This window comes from Strigops habroptila, chromosome 15, assembly GCF_004027225.2.
Source record: "Strigops habroptila isolate Jane chromosome 15, bStrHab1.2.pri, whole genome shotgun sequence".
In the NCBI taxonomy this organism is placed as follows: domain Eukaryota; kingdom Metazoa; phylum Chordata; class Aves; order Psittaciformes; family Psittacidae; genus Strigops; species Strigops habroptila.
In genome coordinates this window covers 9,870,776-9,887,142 of record NC_044291.2, presented here as the reverse complement: position 1 = coordinate 9,887,142, position 16,367 = coordinate 9,870,776, and the positions used below count along the sequence as shown (strand labels likewise).

The following is a 16,367-nucleotide window of genomic DNA, read 5'->3' as shown; positions in this document are numbered from 1 at the left end:
CGAGGCGTGAGGAGCCGCCGAGGGGGCGGGGCTACGCTCCGGGGCTCCGGCCATGGCCACAGTGGATGCCGAGGTGAGTGAGAGCGGCGGCGTCCATCTACCCGGGCGGGGGGAAGGAAGATGGGGGAGCGTGGAGTGGTATCGCCCAGGGCCAGGCGGGTTCTGTCGGAGTCCGGGAGGGGGGCCGTGCCCCCGCCGCCCCATGGTTCAGTCCAACTCCTCTGAGGGGAAGAATGTGGGAGCTGCTGCCATTGTGTGTAGGGGGGCCCGGGACTCTGTATAAGTAACACCCCTCCGCGGTGAGTCAGTGGTATGGGCCATACAGATTCCGGGGTTCCCCCCAATGGGAGCGAGTGCGTGTGGCGGAGGCGGAGAGGGGGGGGAGCGGCGGCCGCGCCATCCATGTTCCGGGGCCCCCCATGCGGCGCCGGGCGGCGCTGGCGCGGCGCCATCCAGAGTCCAGGGCCCGCCGGGCGCGGCGGCGGCGGCCGGGCCGCCGTATGCGCTATGCAGGGTCCCGGGCGGCGGGCCCGCGGCCGTGCGGGGGCAGGCATGAGCTATCCAGGGTCCCGGGCCCCGCGCGGTGGCGGCGCTGGGGAGGCCCCGGCCCGGCCCCGCGGCGGGAGGAGCTGCGGGAGCGGCCCCGCCCGGAGCCCGCCGCGGGGAGCCCGGCGGCACCGCGCCGGCAGCGGGATATGCCGTCCGCGGCGGGCCCGGCGCTCCCGGAGCGGGAGCGAGCCGGGGCTGCGGGCGGGGGGCGGCGGCGGCGGCGCAGTTTTACCTCAGAAACCTCGAGTCTCCGCGGGTCGGGGCAGCCCCGCGATCTGACCCCGCTCGGCCTCACTTCCACCCGCCCTGCAGCAGCCCCGCAGCCGCACGGTGCCTGTCGGGCGGGCGGAGAGCGCCGGCCTCGCTGTGGAGCAGCGGTGTGTCCCCGGCACAGCTCCACGGCCGCGGGCTGGCGGTGCCGGCCCGCACGGAGCCGTGTTCATCGGGTCACAGGGGAGTCTGGGTTGAAGGGACCTTAAAGCTCATCCTGTTCCAAGCCCCTGCCACGGGCAGGGACACCTTCCACTAGAGCAGGTTGCTCCAAGCCCCTGTGTCCAACCTGGCCTTGAACACTGCCAGGGATGGGGCAGCCACAGCTTCTCTGGGCACCCTGTGCCAGCGCCTCAGCACCCTCACAGGGAAGAGCTTCTTCATACCCAACCTAAATCTCCCCATTCTATTCCCATGATCAGTATAGAGATTTGAAATGCAAGGCTTGAGGAGAAAAAATCCTCCCCAAATCCCCCAAGAAAATGAAGTTTGCCTTGTGGTGACAGTTAACTGTAATCAGCCAGATCTGTGAATGTCCCCAAAGAGCACAACATGCAGCTCAACCACCCTGTAAAATCACACACGTGGCACATGGAGCTGAACTGCGCTTGTGGTGTTTCTTTATGCCAGGCTGAAACTTCTCTCCTGGTTTCGTTAGAGAATATAAACTCTTTTTGTAAGTCTGTCTGTCCTCAGTGAAACGCTGGATTGCAGCGTGCTGCCTGCTGAGCCTTCATGTGCACAAAGGGGATTATAATGCAGGTGTATAGTCACATACGAACTAATGACGAGCTGGGGACGAGTGGATGCTCTGTAACTGTAGCAGGTACCAGCCAGCATCTCCTGACAGCTGGGACAGACCTGACCCCTGTGCCAGGCTCTGCTGCAGCCATTCCCGGCTTTCCCTCTGGAATACAGTGCTCAGGGGGTTGTGCTGTGGCAGGGAACCTCTGCCCGCTGTGGGATGAAGTTTGTGGCATGGGCACACAGGTGGCATCAGCAGTTCACTGCAAGGACAGCTTGAGTTTATTGCTCAGGCAAGATTGCTGTCATCTCTGGTGGGAGCTTTGTCCTTACGCTTTCTGTTCCATCACAACTGCATCTCAAGGCCTGATCCTGCTGCCTTTCCATTGTGCTTTTGAAGAGGGTCGTGCGTTGTCCTTCCTGTGTGACAGAGGAACCAGCCCTCTGGGGATGCCAGGGTCCAGTTTTTCCTTCACTACCTCACTCAGGGTGATTGCTTTCAGGAGAATGGCATGGCCAGAACTGGGGCAGGAGTTGGCTCATAACTCATCAATGTAATGCACAGGTTGGTCTTAATACTGCAGGTGCACAGCTTTTATTTTGGGAAGCATCTCCCAGGAGTGCTGGTGGGGTCTGCTTGCTGTGCAGAGCATTAAGAAACAGGCTCTTGGAATCAGGCTTAATATCCACAGATGTTGCCCTGGATTATGGGGAGGGAATGGTGCCTCATTTGGAGTTTAATTCCTCCCCTCACCCATAAACTCAGTAAATCTGAGGCCAGATCTGCCTTTGCTTATACCCCTATGACGCCAGAGGTGAGGAAGTTGGTATAAATCAGGCTGGAATTCAGACATGCTCTTTGCTTCGCCAGCACTGGTGGGGGAGAGCAGGGATGAACATCCCACAGCTGCAGTGTTCTGCTATGGGCAAGGTGGAGCAGAAGCGAGAGATTATTGCACTTGGTTGAGAGAGGTGCAGAGGTGTGCTCCTGGGAGGAGATATTTGCTCCTAGCAAAGAGCTGGGTGAGAGTGGGCAGGCTGGAATAGTGCTCTGTGTGTGTATGTGTGTGTGCAGGGAGAGCCCACAGCACCTCTGCACACAGTTGCTGGCAGTCCGTACATTCAAGACAAAAACTTCCAGTGTAGAACAGCTTATTGCCAAATCTTAGTGTTTGATGGGTGAGGGAGAATCTCTCTGAGCATTAAGTTCCTCCTAAGTTCTGAGCTGTAAACTTGGGTGGTTGTTCTCTTCTGGCTGCCTTGGAAGCTGCCCTGAGTAATCTCTGTGCTTGGAGCTGCCAGGTAAGTAGCTGTGCTGCAGTCACTGGGTGCAATAACTGCCTGGCTGCAGAGAAGCCTGGTTTTGCTGTTGGGTTTCTTTAGCAGCTGTCTTATATCCAGGTTTGGGGCTTTTATGTATTTTAGACCTGCTGCAAGTACAGCACTAAAGATTAAAGTTTAAGGAATTGAGTTTGTCTTGCTCAGCCACTTTTATAGTGCAGATTCATTGAATTTGATGTTGCTACTCCAGTTTGTACCGCTTTAGTGAGGAGAATCAGCTGACCTTGTGTTTGTGTGTTTCCTAAAACGATGCTTTGCTGTGAGGTTGGGAAGGGAGGTTTCAAGCCACACTGCTTTCCCTTGCGGCTCATGCTCACCTCAGGAAGGCCGGTGCTGAGCAGGAAGCAAGGTGTGTGTGTGGCTTTGAATGAACTGGTTCACTTCAGAACTCACACTGCAGTTTTTTTCCCCCCCCTCCCTATCTGTTCTGATCTGTAACATCTTTTTTTCTGGAGATGCAGCTTTGATCTTTAAAGTGAAGTTGTGAGCCACAGAGAGGACACGTCTCCGCACTGCTCCGCACCCTCAGCTGAGGCCAGGTCTCCCAGGAGTTTGGCACCCGCAGCAGCTCCCACCTCTTACAGCGAGGACTCGAGAGGCCGAGCAGCCTCACAGATCAGGCTGGTGGTGCTCAGGCTCTGCCCTGCCTTTGATCCTTGCTCTCCTCCCCTGCGCCAGCTGGTGCCGGGAGCTCTGTCAGCCGCCCTCCGCCTGTTCAATGAACTCCCGACCGGATTAAGGGGCAACATTCACTCATGTCAAAGCGCTTCCTATTCACGGGTCCCTTGGCTGGAAGGAGGTTGCTGTAATAGGCCACCGAGTGCAGGAGTGATAATAGGGAAAGGCAGGACCTAATGAGCGGTGCCTTTGAGCAGCGAGCACGTAGGTGATTCCTTCAGTTTCCCACTCTCTGTTTTGCAGGTGACGTGAAATCCAGCGCTGCTTTCAGGCCTGCCCTGCCCTTCCTCCTCTCTCATTTACTCCTGCCAGCTGGGATTGCAGTGAGGAGAGGGCTTTGCTTTTACTGCTGAGTCTGTTTCAGTCAGGTACAGCAGGAAAACTCAGAGCACTTTAAACCCCATCATCTTTTCTCCTTTGTGAGCTTTGGTGGCTGCTTTCCTCAGGCTCCTTAGTGCAGTGAGGTATGTTGGTACTACAGTGACATGAGCTCGTGAACACAGGCAATGTATGTGTGTTCCCAGTGTGTTAAATACCTTCTGGGGTACCAGCTTTAATACATTTGAGCTGTGTCTTTGTATGTGGAAAGATATTTTTTCCCCTGTCTGATACACAACGCCTAGAAAGGAGATTTTATAACTTTATCCACACAAGGGTTACTTTGTTAGGGTGTTAATATTACACATTTTACCCTGTGTCAAACGGAGACTAAGATTGACTTTCCTACCAGGAATTCTTGCGTGCTGAGCAAGCTATGGGCTAGCAAAGGCCCTTTGGGAGCTCACCCTTTTCTTCCACCTAGAGAAACTTTAAATAATAACAGAATGTGGCTTCTGAAATGCTAAGAAAGCCTGAAAAGTGCCCTTCAGTTGTGTTAAACTGAGCCAACGGGACTGAAGAAAGCATCTGAAGAACATTTTGTCAGTGAAGGCAGAATCAAAGGCCTGGTTTATACTTTTAAGAAAGCTCTTCCAATATAATTATGCTGGCTGGAGAGGAGGATTTCTCATTTTTCCCTTGCTGAAATAGCCATACTAATAAAAGTTCTTGCTGTGGGTGTTGCTGTGTTAGTTTAGAGGTGATTTTAGACCAAAGTAGCTTCTTTTTTTGCTTTCCAAAGCAGAGGCTTGGTCTACTTTTGAGAAGTTTTGCCAACTTAGTTATCTGCAAAGAAATTGCTCTCCCCTCCACCAGAGCTGTGTCAGCAGAAGTCGTGGTAGAGATGCAAGTACCAGCAAAAAAACCCCAACAACAACAACAAGAAAAACAAACAAGCAGCTTTCCCATGGAGGGAAGTGCTTGGAGCTGTGCTGGCAGGACACTCACCTTGCAGACAGCAGATGTTGGCATTAGCATCCTGCAGGGATGTGCTGCCGTGGGCACAGAGGATGTGCTGGTACCCGGGGGTGTCCCACTTCCAAATGTGCAGCTGATATGGAGATGATTTGATGGATACTGTTGTGTTGCTGCTGATCTGAAATGCAAATGTGGGGCTTTGCTCTATTATCAGCTTGCCTGGCAAGACCCCTCCTGAGGTCGCTGAATGTTGTCCCACAAAAGCAGGGCTGTGGAGGGGGTGGCAGCAGGCCCTATTCCTCTTGCTTTACCCTAGCAAAGAGCTTGGGGCAGAGCACGACTGGTGCCTATGGTTTGGGTCACTGTGTCCCAGAAAAGGAGGTGAAGGGGGATTATGTTTTTGTGCAGCACGTTGAGAGGTTCAAGGGGGCTGTGTGAGTGCTTCAAGACTTGTTGTGCTGGAGATTTCCCTCTCCTTGCTGCAGTGGAAGCCGGAGGTCATCATGGCAGGGGGTTGGAACTAGATGATCTTAAGGTCCTTTCCAACCCAAACCATTCTATGATTCTGTGAAAGGCTCACCTACCTGTCTGTGCCTCAGGTGGGTTGGGGAGAAGTTGTATGAGTGTGTCCTTGGTGCATGGGCAGTCACGTCCCATTGGTGACGGCTGCTGACTGGTTGGAGTGGAAGAGTTTGCTGCAGGTCTGCTGGGTAATGTGGCTGCCAGGCTCTGTGAAACGCACAGAAACCCAGAATAAACTGGACTTAGAAAAGTGCTTGATGCTGGTACTGCTGTGTCTAAAATAGAAAGGCTTTCCTGCTTTTAATCAAAAACCTCTAGCACAGGCAAAGTATCAAGGAAGGACATCCAGAGTATCCTACAAGAAAGCTGGAGGGGCACTTTTGACAAGAGTATATAGGGATAGAAGAAGGGGGAATGGCTTTAACCTGCCAGAGGGGAGATTGAGATGAGCTCTGAGACAGAAGCTCTTCCCTGTGAGGGTGCTGAGGCGCTGGCACAGACTTTTCCCAGAGAAGCTGTGGCTGCCCCATCCCTGGCAGTGTTCAAGGCCAGGTTGGACACAGGGGCTTGGAGCAACCTGCTCTAGTGGAAGGTGTCCCTGCCCGTGGCAGGGGACTGGAACTGGAGGAGCTTTAAGGTCCCTTCCAACACAAACCAGTCTGGGATTCTATGATCCTCTTTTCAAGTGGGAAAAGTTCTTCTAATTAGATTCCTGTTTCCTTAAACACCCAGCCCAGTTCCCACCATTCTCTTGCTGTCTGCCTCCATACCAGCTCATTCTGCTGAGGTTTACATGTAGGATAGTTTGGTTCCACAAAGGAGTCCCCCTTCAGACACATGCCTGACATAAACTGCAGACACAGCGTAGGGCTGAGCAAAGGACTGGCCTGGGGGTGGAGGTGGGCTATTAAATATTAAATCCATCCTTTTCCATGTCATATTTCCTTGCCAAGGGAGTGGTTTCAGAGGCAGTGGCGAGCAGTGTTGGTTTAGGACAGGGAGGTGGTGGATGGGTAGAGCAGAAAGTTCAGGTCCACTTCTGTTTGCGTACACTGATGATCCTCCAGGGACAGCACAGGGCAGAGGGAGGACACTTGCAGGTGGGGAGGAAGTAAATACGGAACAAGATAACCAGGCTGGAATGGATAAAGTCCAAATAAAGCCAAGTAAGTGACTTCTCCCATTTGCTACAGAGAAATGGAAAATTATGCAAACAGGGATAAAAATAATGGAAGTGGTTATAGCTTCTTGGGTCAGCCAGGCCAGCATCTGACCCAGGAGGTGGGTATGAGCTTGCTGTGGCTGCTGCATTCAAAACCAACAGCAGAGAGCTGGGAGCTGAGCAAATTGAGGTGAGAGGAGACAACAGCGGTACCCAAAGGCTACAGAGCAGGTTCGGTGCCTGTGATTTGGGGTAAAATGTTTGGGCTAAGCCCAGAGGCTTGTGATGCCGCAGCAAAATGTGCCTCCTTGTGCTTGTTGCCTTGCTAGAAAGAAAAGGAATGTGGTGCTCTTTGCTTCTGAGAATGAGGGCAGCCAGGATGGATGTGATGCTTGAGCCATCCCTACAGCCAAAGGGAATGTAGCAGGAGAGCAGGGACACCTCTGTGGGGAGAGGATTGCAGTGCAGGTGTCTGAATTAATGTGCTGTGCTTTGGCCTTGGTTATGTAAAGAGAAACAGTCTGAGTGTTGTTCAGTGTGCTTTGTAATGAATTTTAGAACTCACATGTCGATATGGACATGGATTTTAGCATGTTAACTGGCACAGGGGAACCCTGGACTATTGGCCATGACCTGCTGATGCTTCTGAATACTGAGTGCAGTGAAATCCTTTGTTTTCCCCTTTTCCTTTTCAAGCCTGAGCTCCTGGATTCTTGAGTCTCAGCTACCTTCTTCCTCTCCACTCACACATTTCTAGTCCTTGCAGTGTCAGAGCAAGTTTTAATAAGTAATTTCTCCTAAAGGCTCAAAGCCAGAAGACAAATTACCCAAATGTTTTATTCAACTTCAGTGGTCATTGGGGATGTTTCATTCTGCTGACCCAGAGTGTTCAGAACCTACAATCAGGTTCTCTCCAAAATCATAGTTTCAAGAAGCCAGAAATTAGAGAAGTCATGCACATGGAGATGACTTAGGAAGGATTAATGGGTTTCCAAATTACATGCTTCACCCTGCTGTTGATTTGGGAATTGAAAGTACATCTGTCACAGTATCAGGAGGTGCTTACTGAAATGTGATGTTGGTTGGTGTCTAGTGAATGCAAATGCCCAAAGGCCTTTGGCCTTTGGTGTTGATGCTGCATTAGCTCAGCCCAGTGTGACTGGGGAGCAAAGGCATATGGATTTCTTACTGGTTCTTTAGTTTAATTTATCCTCTCGATTATCTCAGTTCCTGGGGCATGGTTACCCAAGGCATGGTTTTATGCTGCGTTGGCTGAAGTTCATTCCATGTGAGTTTTGCTTCAGATCTATGGAAGGGACCGACGGGAAGGTGCTGGGGGCTGGCAGCAGCCTGCGAGATACCCCCCCAAATACTGGCGAGGGTAGCACCTCCAGCCTGGAGGTCATCAGGACCTGCTCCAGATGGGTGTTTAAGTCACCATCTATTTTTGGGACCTGAGAAATGAACTTCTTGTGATGCATTTCTTCTGTCTAAGGGGGTAGGTGGCAAATTTACACCCTGTCAAATGTGGTTTTAGCAGTGTGAAGAAGAGAATATCTGTATTTGGGAGATGAAAGCATTAACACGCAGGCTGTGAGCTGGTTTGTCTGCTTCCATCTAGTATCCTATTGGCCTGGGAGTCTGAACATAAACCTCCAGATTACAGGAACATAAAGGATGAATCTAAGCAGAAACCTGCTCTAGTGGAAGGTGTCCCTGCCCGTGGCAGGGGGTTGGAATTGGAGGAGCTTTAAGGTCCCTTCAACCCAAACCGCTCTGTGATTCTGTGATTCTATGAACTAGTTTATTAATTGAGGAGCATCATTAGTATTTGATAGATGCAATCAACACCCAGAAGGCTTTGCAAAACACCACTGCTGAACTGGTAACCAAGGCACGAGGGGTTTTTAATTGCAAAGGTGTTTGTAATTAAAAAAGCTGTGTCAACTCTGTGTGGTAAACGTTAAGGATCAGTGAATTCCATTCATTAGAAATCCTTTTGTTCTTTGGCTTAGGAAGGGTGTTTCTTACTATTGCTGGGATGCATCATTTCACATTGGTGCTTTAACGCCTCTTTAATATGCAAAGATGGCTGTTTATAAGCAGATGTCCTATAGGACCTGGGGATGACATCTGGAATATTTAATCTTTCATACCACACTTTGAGGAGCAACAACGAATGTTCCTTTAAAGACGGCCTTCGGATGAGATGTGCTATTTGATGTAATATTTACTCTTGCTGTGGTGCCAGATCCCGTGGGGAAGAGCCACGCTGGCTTTTAACCAACATCCCCAGGACCAGGGAGCAAGCACACTGCTGCTGAGCACGTTTGTGAAGATGCCTCTGCTTTGCCTTGTGAGGATGTGCATGGGGAGAGGTTAATGCAGCCGCCAGCTCACCCCCTTCGACACGGCCAGCCGGCGGGATCGCATTCTGCCTTGGTGATTTCCACTTTGTTTTCTTCTCACTGCAAGTTGTATTTCCCATCTTTGTGTTGTAAGATTTAGGCCAGGTGCCTGTCACACACAGTGTGCTCTGTGCCCAGCTCCCATTTGGGGGATTTCTTTCTTTGTTTTATAGTCTCCTTCCCTATTGAAAGTACCCTTTGTGCTGGTGATAGTTACATTCTTGGGTTTCTAATGAGTTGAATTTCTTGAGTTTAATGCTTTTTACCATGGAGCTCGATGTTGATAGCACATTACTCTTAACCATTTATGGCTTTTATTAAAAACAGATTGGTTTGATGCCTTTTCAAATCCACACCTCTAGACTGTCCTCATGGAGGCTCTCTTATAGCCTTTGTAGACTAAAATGTTACCTCCGGCTGCAGATGTAAACGCTGGTGCTTTATGTGGTGACAAGTTGCACGTTACATTGCTGTTGCTGCTGTTTGTCCTGGAGTTGTGGCTCGAGGCTGCCGTCAGCAATGACACACGACATAAAGATCCTCCTCACCCACAGCCACCATGGGGGCTTAAACACAGGTCCCGGTGTGACCCCAGAGGCTACGGAGGAGGAGGTGGGGAGGAACGAGGGTGATTTGTCAGCTCGGAGGCTTGGCGGGTGCTGGACGTTGTAGCAGCCAACGAGCCTTCCTTGCCGGGGCCTTTGTTTCCAGCCATGCTCGCGATGAAAAGCAGGAGCGGCTCCTCCATTGGCTGCAGGAAACCACCTCCCCATGCGGCACAAGCCCCTGACGAACACGCGCCGCGGCCGGGCGCCAACGTGGATGTGCTCCAGTGCAGAGCGGCCCTGGCAGCGGCGGGCCCCGGGCTCCAGCTCCTGGGGTGCTCCTCCTGCCAACTGCAGCCGGGAGGGAGAACAGCTGGGAGAGGGGTTTTCCATCCCGTGCCCTGAAATGCACCTAGCACAGACAGCAGCAGCACACCCTGCTGTGCCTCTGCTCAGTGATGGTGGCAGGACACAAGGAAGGGGCTTGGATGTTCCCGGCCAGCTCCCAGGCCTAGGGTGGGTTGATCTGGATGCCCCACAGCGTGCTTGTGGCCCAGCAGCACCGTTATGTCAGCAGCTTAAAGCTGGTGCAGGCTCTGTTGGTGTAATTTGCAGACATGGCCAAAGAGCTGATTGCAGGAGGCTCTGTTGTCTGTGTGTGTTTGTGATCAGAGCGCTGGAGCAGCTCCGCTCTGGAGCCAGGCTGAGAGAGCTGGGCTGGGGCAGCCTGGAGAAGAGAAGGCTCCTGAAGGGGAGACCTTAGAGCAGCTCCAGTGCCTAAAAGGGGCTCCAGGAAACCTGGAGAGGGGCTTTGGACAAGGGCCTGTAAGGACAGGACAAGGGGAATGGCTTTAACCTGCCAGAGGGGAGATTGAGATGAGCTCTTAGGCAGAAGCTCTTCCCTGTGAGGGTGCTGAGGCGCTGGCACAGACTTTTCCCAGAGAAGCTGTGGCTGCCCCATCCCTGGCAGTGTTCAAGGCCAGGTTGGACACAGGGGCTTGGAGCAACCTGCTCTAGTGGAAGGTGTCCCTGCCCATGGCAGGGCGTTGGAACTGGGTGAGCTTTAAGCTCCCTTCCAACCCAGACCAGTCTGGGATTCTATGATTTATACTCTGGATACCCAGGGATGTTCTAAATTCTTCTTTAAATGTCAAAAGCTCCACAAGTGGAAGTTGGTGTGGAGCTGCCAAGAGCTGCTCCTGATGCAACAGCTTCTAAAGAGAAATGTGGATGTTGGGAAGCGCCCGGCTCCTGCCAGGCTCCCTGGTGAGTCAGATATCTGAGCTTGCACTGGGATGGTAATGCTGATGCACTTGCTGATTGCTGCCAAAGCAAGGAGTCCACACAAGGAGATTAGGCAACAGTCCTTTTCCCTGCTGGGCGCTCATTACCATTTTCTTGCTGATGTATTATTAATTAAGCTAATTTTTATTGCCCTGTAAGTATAGATAGTGCTTTGCAAGCATAGAGCATAACCTGCCTGTTTCCCAGAGTTTCTGAAGTAAGTGTTGGGCCATGTGCAGAATGAGAGTGCTGGAAAAACTGACTGTGCAGTTGAAGTAAGGTAAATCCCTGGGTTTTGTTTTCTTTTTCCTCCTACTTAGACATCTGGCTTTGGGGCTGGTGAATGGGGAGCTGTGTGAGCAGAGCGCTGAGGCCCTGTAAATGCCCTGTATGCAGAATTAGTGCGGACAGATAATAGGACTTAAGTGCAAGGAGTTTGCAGCATTGACCCTCCACAAGACAGAACATTACGTAGACTGAAGTAGAGTGTTACATTAGAGCGTTGGGACCTGATCCAGCCCCACAGCCATGGGGCAGGCAGCAGTTTAAACAGGAGAAGTTCAAGGACTGGGTGGTGGAGCCTGATTAGGAGGTTTAGAATGTGTCCCTGCTGAAGAGCTGCTGTGCCTGAGACTCTTTGTAGTCGTGTCAAATGCCAGTGAATGGGAACTCTGGTAATTGGGCTGGCACGGCCATCGTGGTGCTTTGTCTGCTGAGGCAGTGGCTGTGCTGCCAGCAGCAGCCATGTGCTGCCTGTGCCCGTGTGTCTGCTCTCATCTCTGAAGCTGCTGTCTCGGATCTGGTTGGGATCAGGGTGTTTGGTAGCCCAGTGAATTCACTGGGATCAGGTGAGGCCTGCGAGGTGGCTCTTCCTCCCAACGTGCCCCTCAGTCCCTGCTGTGCTGGGCACCATAGAATCACAGAATGGTTTGGGTTGGACCTTATAGCTCCTCCAGTCCCAACCCCCTGCCACGGGCAAGGACACCTTCCACTAGAGCAGGTTGCTCCAAGCCCCTGTGTCCAACCTGGCCTTGAACACTGCCAGGGATGGGGCAGCCACAGCTTCTCTGGGCACCCTGTGCCAGCGCCTCAGCACCCTCACAGGGAAGAGCTTCTGCCTCAGAGCTCATCTCAATCTCCCTGGGATAGGTTTTGTGTGATGCTTTTCCCATCTGTAAAACAGAGGGAGTATCTTTACAAAGTTCTAAGGCTTGACCTGGTGCTAGAAGCCTTTAACTGGAAGTGTAGAAATGCAGGATGTTGATTTTTACGTGTACAGGTTACCTTCACTGGTAAGAGATGGCAAGTTGCACAAGTCCAGACATTCACTGTTTTCTGTGCTCTGGTTTCTGGCTTCATCCTTGAGAGCATGGGTGGGCCTGATGAAGAGAAATCAAAAACTTCTTCTAGAAGCACTTTGTAACACATGAACTATTTGTGATCAAAGCCAGTGTGACTCCCGTGTCCAGCACCTATGCTTTGGACTTCTCATGGCAGCATTGGACTTTGAAAATGGAATTTGAAAATGTGGTCTGTAATATTTCATGTGTTCTCTTACTCCATTTTTAGATTAGGTGAATGTCCAGTCTATGCAGTCATGAGAAAACTACAACATGGCATCTATTGTACAGACATTCTGTGCTCCTTGCTGGGAAAAATCCACTTCTTAATAAACAAATCCACTTTGGCAACCTGTCACTGACTTTTCTAAGGCAAAACTTTGGGTAGAAAAGTGTCTCTTTGATGAACTTACCTTTTTTTGTTACACGGCTGTACCAGAGCAGTTGGAGCTGGAGGTTCAGGCCTAGTTTCAGAGTGCAGGTGAGTGGAGGAGAGTGGGGAAGGGACTAAGCTCCCTCCCCGAGCATCCTGCAGCATCAGCTTTGTCACCCTGAGCGCCCATCGCTGGGGCAGGTTCCTCCCAGCCATGGTGTGGCTGTGCCTGACTGGGCAAACGCATTGGGAGAAGCTCTGCTCTGCTGGTTCAGCTGCTTTATGGTTTTGAATGAGAACAAGCCCTTAGGATTTTGGCCTGAGTTCACAATGCTTTTGCCTCTGTGCGTGACAAACCCATGTGGTAACAGTCTCTTGCTCAGCCTGGGTAGGATCCACTCGCTCATGGACTGCTGTCAGGCAGGTTCCTAATGGAACCTTGCTCCAGCAGATGTGCTTTGCTTGGCTCTGGGCATGAGAGTGGGAAGGAATGTGTTAGACTGAGTGCTAGAAGTTAAATTGCATGTAAGGAAAATCAACCCAAGCTGTTTTTCACTGCATTATCAGAGCTTTGGGAAGAGTTGGTCAATGTAGACCATGGCTTCTGTTAACTGTAGATATCCCTGTGTGTTACATCACCAGAGCAGTAGAGGCAGGACAAAAGGGTTTCCTGCCTCTGCCACATGACATGACCTGTTCTGTAGGTTTTCAGCCATGTGGCTGAAAATCTGTCTCAGCAGATTGCTCTTTCAGTGGTGTTGTCCAGGGGCTGTTAGACATAGGCCACCTCTGCAAATGAGTTTCCAAGAGTACAGTCACTTGCCCGCTTGGTTGACTTGGGGAGACCTTAGAGCAGCCTTCCAATAGCTGAAGGGGCTGACAAGAAACCTGGAGAGGGGATTTGGACAAGGGCCTGTAGGGACAGGACAAGGGGAATGGCTTTAACCTGCCAGAGGGGAGATTGACATGAGCTCTGAGGCAGAAGCTCTTCCCTGTGAGGGTGCTGAGGCGCTGGCACAGACTTTTCCCAGAGAAGCTGTGGCTGCCCCATCCCTGGCAGTGTTCAAGGCCAGGTTGGACACAGGGGTTTGGAGCAACCAAGTCTGGGATTCTATGACCTTAATGTGGGAATGAGCCTGTGGTGCCTCTTGTAATGGTACATTGCAGGTCCAGCTCAGACAGAAGAGGAGCTCGGCTCTGTGCTGCCGAGTGCTCTGCTCTGTAATTCCATAATGTGGTTGGACAGGTAGGTTTTGATCTTGCAAACACTTACACATCTGCGAAATAACTACTAATATGCCACAGCATTGAGTGTTACAGGGAGAGCTGCTCGGCAGTGACGTAGTGGCTTAGATAATGCTGTGCCTTCGGTATAAGGTTGCACGTCTAAGTCCTGGATGTGCAGGTAGATGCCTCCACCTGGGAGTGCCTCTTGGTAAGGCTGTGCAGGTGCCTTGTACTGGTTGAGTGTGGGTGCAGTTTTGCTGGCAAAATAAGCCCTGTTGGGTGGAGCAAGCTGCTTCCATGGCATGAAGACCTCTCAGCTAAGGGCTCCCACTGAGATGTGTTCCTCACAGCCCTCCTCAGCAGAGCAGAGAAGCCAGGAAGATGATGGTGGCATGTCTCAACCAGCAGTTGCAGGTTTTCAGCCATGAGCCATTCGATTTGTAGAAATAACCATTGACAGGATGATTGTGGCAGTTCCTTTGCGTGTTGAAAGCTATTAATTATATTAATAATATTAAATACTATTAATTTTGTATTGGGAGAGCTCATTTACATACAGCTCTTAGCATATACAGACTGACCCTCTACGCATCCTAACAGGCAGTTAAAGTTAGCACTTCTGTAGTGGTGTAGCTAATTCCTGTGCAGACAGGGCTTAGCTGTGTTGTTATAAGCTGGTGTAAATGTGGCTGTGCTGCACATCACGTAAGGGTGTTGACCAAAGCCATGTTGATAGGAGCACATTTATGTTGGTACAACTTGGAATAGGCTTTGAATTGTCTCAACAGAACTATCATGCCCTAAAGGGTGCCTCTGTCAGGTGCAGCTTAGAAGATGCAAAAATCGTGGCTGGACCAGTAATCAGGTCGTAGAATCAGAGAATCCCAGATTGGTTTGGATTGGAAATGACCTTAAGATCATCTATTCCAAACCCCTGCCATGGGACACCTTCCACTAGAGCAGGTTGCTCCAAGCCCCTGTGTCCAACCTGGCCTTGAACACTGCCAGGGATGGGGCAGCCACAGCTTCTCTGGGAAAAGTCTGTGCCAGCGCCTCAGCACCCTCACAGGGAAGAACTTCTTCCTTATATCTGACCTAAACTTTCCCTGTTGCAATTTGAACCCATCACCCCTTGTCCTATCACTACAGTCCCTGATGAAGAGTCCCTCTCCAGCATCTTTGTAGGCCCCCTCCAGACACTGGAAGCTGCTCTAAGGTCTCCATGCAGCTTCTCTTCTTGGGGCTGAACAGCCCCAATGTTCTCAGGTCCTTGAATTACTTCACTTTTGTTTTTTATTCTACTATTTCAGTGTCTGTCATTCCATGTGTTTGTATTTCTCTGTGTTTGGGATTTTCTTTTTAACGGGGAACAAACTATTTTGGGAACCCAGAAACAAAAAGCTGGATCCAGGCAGTGCAAGGCTGGACCACATCCCACCCTCGCTGCTTGCTTTGCCTGCCCCATGAAAGGTGTGTGGTTGGGCACAACAGAGGAGGGGATGACTCCCAGCGCTATGGGCAGGCACACTGGGAGGATCTGGGCCTCCATACGTGGCTGTGGTGGAAGGTCCTGGTCCCAGTGCTGGGCTATCAGGGCCTTTGGATGAAGTTGCAGCAGAACTCTTCAGTTTTCCTGAAGTCTGGGTCCTTGCTGTATGTTTGGGAGCGTGGGGCTCGGCCCTCTGGTCCCTGGGCAGGGCAGGTACTCGGTGCTGTGATCCTCAGTTCACGTATCTTTTCCACCTTTGAATTTGAATCCAGAGGGTGGATAAATAATCACCCTCTTTGTGCTGGGTTTGTAACCTGTAAAGGTGCTACAAGCCAGAGGTGAGGCCAGCTCAGAGCCAGGCTTTGAGCCTTCATCCTGCACCTGGTAGTCCCTTTGCGAGCCATCATGCTTATTTTCATCAGCCACTACGAGCACTTTTGTCTTTATCAGCTTCACTAAACCATTTGCTTAAGCTTTGAAAAACAAGGTTATTCTTTTTTTTGGCTTGCATACTTCAAGCCAGACGCCTCCAGGACTTCCTCTCTGCTGCTGCTGCTTCTGAGTTTGTCTGAGTGGTTCTTAATCCCATGCCAGCAGGGCGTAAATGTCTATAGCAAATAGGACTACTGCAAGTGGTCTGCCTTTCTTAGCTACCCCTCAGAGCCTTCTGGAAGTAGTTGGCAGACAAAGGTTGAAAGCCCCTGGGGTAGGTGACAGGAAACCCAGGTGCAGAGGGACAGGTTTTGCTAAATGAGGACAGGACCCCCTTAAACAGCCCGTGGTTACCTCGAGAGGCAAATCAGAGTTAGCAAGATCCTTGCCACCAGTGTAGGGCAAAACAGATCCATGTGCGTGTGAAGCGTGAGGATCTTCTGAGCTCTGCACAAGTTCTCCTGTATCAAAAGTGGTGCTGCAGACAGCATGATGCAGCAAACAGAACCCATCATGGGTTGATTTTGACAGTGGGTTGCAATTACGCAGAAGCCTGCTGCTTACTGCCCTCCCCGTACTCCAGTGTGCAATATTTACAAGTGGGGCACTGTGCACACATCTCTGGGGTTGTGTCTCCATGCTGAAGGTGCTAGAAGGGGCAAAGGAAAGTCCCAGAGTCAGTCTGCTTTGAGGATTGTTTTCTAGAG

General features: G+C 51.2%; 1 protein-coding gene across 3 annotated transcripts in view; it reads left to right on the top strand.

Moving 5' to 3' along the window:
* Positions 1-12: 12 nt before the first annotated feature.
* Positions 13-16,367, top strand: part of EHMT1 (euchromatic histone lysine methyltransferase 1) — a 118,651-nt gene continuing 102,296 nt past the window's right edge. For 2 of the 3 annotated variants that reach the window (XM_032920307.1, XM_030506942.1), the window contains exon 1: positions 13-73. In XM_032920307.1, coding sequence (XP_032776198.1) covers positions 53-73 — 21 coding nt within the window. In that variant the 5' untranslated portion in view covers positions 13-52. Of the gene's footprint in view, positions 74-8,838; positions 9,005-16,367 lie in introns of those variants that run through there. The other variant, XM_030506940.1, reaches the window with a different exon arrangement.